General features: G+C 33.3%; 1 protein-coding gene across 1 annotated transcript; it reads right to left on the reverse strand.

Annotated features, from left to right (window-relative positions):
- Positions 1–1,731: 1,731 nt before the first annotated feature.
- On the reverse strand, positions 1,732–3,405 carry LOC132644297 (benzoate carboxyl methyltransferase-like). Its single transcript, XM_060360885.1, has 3 exons — positions 3,295–3,405; positions 2,755–3,147; positions 1,732–2,561 (listed from the first exon to the last, which is right to left on the reverse strand). The coding sequence occupies exons 1-3, from the start codon at positions 3,403–3,405 to the stop codon at positions 1,950–1,952; spliced, it is 1,116 nt and encodes a 371-aa protein (XP_060216868.1). The 3' UTR covers positions 1,732–1,949.
- Between the last annotated feature and the right edge of the window lie 2,309 nt (positions 3,406–5,714).

Here is a 5,714-nt window from a genome sequence, read left to right on the forward strand (position 1 = left end):
ATCTAATCCGCTATTTGGTTATTTTTAAAAATAAAGTGAGTTTTTTGTAAGTTATAATGGTTGGTAAATAGCTTAACCAACCTTTATTGGTAGTGAAATTGAGGTACTAAAATATACTCCATTAGATAGCAGTACCGCAAAAGCCATTTCAAGTAGCAATAGTACTCCGCTATTTATCAAGAGTTAAAAGATTTTGTCAACTGTCAATTGCGACCAGTTAGAGTTTATGAAGTGTTATTAGTTATATATTAGTGTGGGTAAAGTACATCTCATTTAGTAAGTGTGTGCCCAGATAGAATAAATTGCAGAAGATATGGATCTTCCTTTTAAGTTAAACTTACTAATACTAGAATGTCCACCAATAAATAACGTCGTCTCTTTAGCTAATTTTGATATGTCAGCCAACCAGTTTGCAACATGCATGTTAAAGTATATTGATAACGTAATCCCAATGTGCATCAGTGCATGACTACATTTTAATTGATTGTTTAATTGGTTCCCATATGGCGGATCTGGATCATGCTGTCGTGCCACTGGATGGCTCATTGGGACTCAAAAGTTCTGAAAAATTTTATTTTATGAGTCGCATAAAAAACATTAATTGTGTGAGATTACTTTACTACTTGGCAAGTGAACACCTGCTTGGTTTAAGCATAAACAAAAAAGGCAATATCATTAAAGTTCACATTTTTTCCTTCATTAATTAAATTGCCTAGCTAGAAAAAAAATGAAATTTTAAAAAAATGAAAATATCTCCAAACTCAAATAGAGAATGGTAACAAAATTGGCATTACCAAGATTTTTAATTGTAGTGTTCTAAAACCATTGCTAAACGTAATATTTTTTTTTTGTTAATGAAGATCTAAAATAAATTATTTCTCTAAATATTGCTTTTATCGAATATTCAATTATAAATATTTAAAGCCATTACAGTTAAATCTATTTATCTGTTTATACACAAGTGCATCTGGTTCATGATCTTGTGTCCTTAATTATAACTCTATTCATTTTTTTTTTTTTTTAAAAAAAAAGAAGAAGAAGAAGACCAATAGCATTTTATAAGATCAAAATTCTTGGATATCTTGGTAGAAGATATGATTTCTTGGAACTGAGGTTTATTAGTTTTTAAGTATGTATGTAGCTCAACAAGAAATTTCCTTACCTGTCCAAAGGCACAAAGCTTTAGACACCTCTTGCTAGAGTGTGTTTTAAAGCTGGATTAGAACACAGTGATGGAAAGTATGATGATATTACTGTCATAGTAGGTGTAGCCAACATTTGGCCTTTGTAGTGCTTGTTTCTTGATGTCTGATCTAACTTCCTTGGAGAAATTAGAGTTAACAGTTCTTAGTAGTTGTGAAAAAATTGATCTTCATAGGTTAGATATAAGTTGAGGAACAAGCAACGAACCTCTATGTAATTTGATTCTTTATGTTTGGTACTACTTGATCATTCATTCATTCATTATAAAACTAGTTTTGTTTCTCCTTAATGTTCTTTTGTCTTCAATCTCTTCTGCTTTCCATAATTTGCATGTGTTTGGCCTTTGTAATGCTCTGCCTTTTTGATGTCTTTTCTGAAATCCAATGGAGAAAGTTAACATACAACAATTGTTGATAATTGTGAAAAATTGGTTCTTTGGTTACGGAGTTTCTATGGTTAATTAAGTTGTTGATGTTAAAAAGAAACCTATCATAGTTCTCCTGAAATTTAATCAATAACAATTAACTATTACTCCCTCAAAGATATGGAATACAATCTCCTGAAATTTATTAATAAACTATCACTCCCTCAAAGATATTGGAGTACCATGTCTGCAGCTCAGAAGTATAAAGAATTGGCATTGACATAAAAATAATAATCTTTAACAGCTTGATATTCCAGAATCCACTAGTGTGGTACGTAGCTGTATTCGCAAGTGCAGCATCTGTCGTCTTTTTCACTCTTTGTCATTTCTTTCTTAAAGATATGACAATGTTGCAAAATTTACCTTTTTGAACCAACAAATGACAAGCCAAATGATAGGCATATCTCTCAAACAAATAGTCAACAATGGACTCTCCAAATTGGAAATGGCTAACAAGCATTTGTTCTAAAACAGCTCTCATGGTTTTTGCTACATGTTTACCGCTGCTATAGGCATCGAAACAAATGTCATCGTCGTTGTCCCTCTCATCCCAGTTCACTTGGAAAATCTCTAGGTTATCAAGATCAAATGAACCTTCCATTTCAACTATCTTTTTTAATTCATCCTTGTATGGTGAATAAAAAGGATAGTTAAAGGAGTCTAGTTCTGCCTGTTCAATAAGTCCCTCATGCACTAAATCTATGAGCGACTCTGATAGAAGATCCAGATGAACACAGTGATATCCATGGGGATCAGGAATGCTCCTTCCAATAAATGTTATAAGCATGTGTCCACCAGTTACTATTTCCTCGGAGCGTAATTGCAGAAACCTTGAAAAATCCTTTTCAAATTGCTTCTTGTAGGCTTCAAATACTTGAGGAGGACTTGTCCTTGTTATGTATATGCTATTGTTGTTCTCAATCTTTTCTGGAGACTGCATGTTTTAGTATGTAATGGATATCAAAATGTTTGGTCTATCTAACAAAATATGACAAAAAGCTAGAACTACATATCCTGCATATGGCTTGCATATAATTAGCGCGGTTAATCTTCACATGAAAATATTTCCGTCTGTAATATATGATTAACAAGATAAACTGAAAAGAGTTGGTATGATTTATTGATACCTGGGAGAGCCAATGAAGACTGTAAGATGAGTGAACCAATTGCAAGGTTTTGGTAGGAAATAGCCTCTCATAAAAGGAACCTGGCATGCCTGATATGAAACAATTTGCTCCATCTTTGAGATTCTGATAGAACAATGGAATCGATTTGAAAAGAGTGTTGAAGTCATTATCAGGGAGATCATTGAGATAAGCTTGAAACTCTGGCATTTTGCAGCTCTTCTCGTGGCATAATCTTTGTACGATCTTCATAACATTCGACACTGTGAAAAGGGTATTTGGTCCTGAAGAGCAACCCAAGTCCGCCATATTAAAACACTTGGGAAACTCACCACTATTGAACATCTTCCTGATGGCATCTTCTAAAACAGGTTTTGCCTTTAGTATTACCATTCTCTGTAAATTAGGAAACATGAATTGTTAATTACGTAGTTCATACAATACACAACAACAACAACAACAATTACGCCTCAATTCCAAGCAAATTTAATTCGACCGAAAATGTAAGGAAAATAGCTAAAGAATAGAAAAGTGAATTGAGACCTGAAGAGTAGAGCTTCTAGCATAACTGCATTCTCCATTACCTGCATTCATATGCAGAAATTTGCCCCTTGCCATTACTTCTGCCACACCCCTATCTTTTTGCTGTCCCATTGCTGAGATATAATTAAATTAGCCGAATGACAAAAAACTACTAATGTTCTGTTTGTCTTTGTACGTTATACATCACATGATATATATAACATAATAATACATATGCTACATATCTTTTTGTAAGTACACGTTTATCAATCATGGCATGCTTTGCTGGCTCGGCGTGCTTAACAAATCAGGATCGATAATTCCAGATTTCTTCTAATATATAATTTGTGTAAAAGCAGGAATATCTTTGCTTCATAATGGTAATGTTCAACTTGTCACAAGTGATATCATGATTCATGGAAGGCTTGTTCACACGTGCACTACATCCACCGCTGATTATAGAGATCCGTTGATCATTAAGACCTCATTTGTTTGCACTTAATGAAGATATTGATGATCTTAATCACTCAGATCTTAATTATATTAAGTACGTTTGTTTTTTATTATGTGTATTTTAAAAAAAAAATTACATCCACTTCTTGATTTTCATATAGGTAAAATAAATTTTACATCTACTTGTTGAGTCTGATACAGGTTGTGGGAAGGGAGATTGGACTCCTTTTACTATGATTTTGAGCAATTCTGACCAATTGAGCTAGTTTTAGGGTCGAGTTATGTTCCATTTATTTATCATTGTTTGAATGATTAGATCCATAACAAAGTTTTAATATTAATAAGATATCTATTCAAAAAAATTCTACAAAGATGACATTTTACCACTATTACTACCACTTTCTACAAAGATGACAATTCACCACTACCAACAAGGCCTCAACCACCACCGTTGTCAATCACCACAGTCAACTGTTACCATCATTAGCCATCACTTACAATCATCACAATCAATCCATTACAATCACTGATTATTACTGGCAATCATCACAATCAACCACCTCTAACCATCATCATTGTTCACCACTACCATTAGCTATCAGTATCATCCACCACAATTATTAGTTGCCACCGGTCACCACCAACTACAAAGATCAACAACCAATAAATTTGCTAGTGTGCTTCTATATGTAAATTAGTTATCAGTATTTAAACGAAATAGGTAATTAGAGAAATAACTCCGGTATATAACAGATCGACTATATAGTCTGAAATTGAGAAGTATTAATTGTTGTTAAAGTAAATTGTTTGCAATAATAACGTGTTGCAACTGGACAGAGGAGTATTATAATAAACCATCAATACTGAAACTAATTTTGATAGTATAAAGAAGTTTCTCCTCATAATCGAGTGTATTTAAATTATCCAATCATTAACTTGGTCACTTAACTAGGAACGTTTTTTGTTTGGTCATGAAAGATACAAAAGCATCAGATAAAGGGAACGGTTATTGATGATGATTACGTATTGATGTATATGTAAAAGAGGACACTGATGTCTTATCAAAACAGAAAATCTGTTGATAGCAGAAAATATTTTCCATATCTCTTAAATTAATAGTTAAGTTAAATTATGTATGTGACACTCTTGACGGAGGGACTGATGAGTACGAGTCAAACAGGACTGTTAAACTTTTAAGTTGGCAAGCTTTTGAAGATGACATATATGCACTTATAATAAAATTCGGCATATTGCAAGCTTTCAGAATAAGCTGCGGTTCAAGTCAGCAGAGAATTATTTGTGACAATTCGAATGATTTGTGATTAATCCAACTGGGTAGCTAAATTGAATATAGCATGAAGTCATGTTTGTCGTAACTCACATATCACATATTTCTTTATTTGTAGCTTTGAAATCATGACGATCCGGCATAGTTTGTGAGTAATCTAACAGAACAAATATGTTGGATATAGTATGAATTCTTACAGGTGTGACATGACTTGCATCCCAAAATTTATCGATTTTTGGTCCTCTTGCCACCATCTCTGCCGCTAAACTTAGGGTATTTTAGTTCAAATATTTTTCATTAAATTTAAAAAGGCCATTTCCACACACATCACTTCTGTGCATGAATTAATTAAACATGCACTACTTCCAAAGTTCATATTGACCCAAATAGTAACAAGCCAGAAAGTGTCTTAGGGAAAGTTACACATTTGATTGCTCGCAAAAACAATTACAATCACTAATCATATATACACACACCGATTATTGACGGCTATACAGTTCAAAGGAATCTTATGGTTTATTCTAGTACTAGGAAGAGGTTGTCCGCGCTGAGCACAGGCCCAACACTAAAATAGTTCAACATTGAGCAGGAGGTTGATTAAAAGTTGATAAAAGCAACACCGAAATGTTCAGTAGCTAACACTTGATTGAAACATACGACGTCGAGTTGCAGTTAACATAGCTACATTCAACCAAAGATA

Source organism: Lycium barbarum, chromosome 6 (assembly GCF_019175385.1).
Source record: "Lycium barbarum isolate Lr01 chromosome 6, ASM1917538v2, whole genome shotgun sequence".
NCBI classification, from domain to species: Eukaryota; Viridiplantae; Streptophyta; class Magnoliopsida; order Solanales; family Solanaceae; genus Lycium; species Lycium barbarum.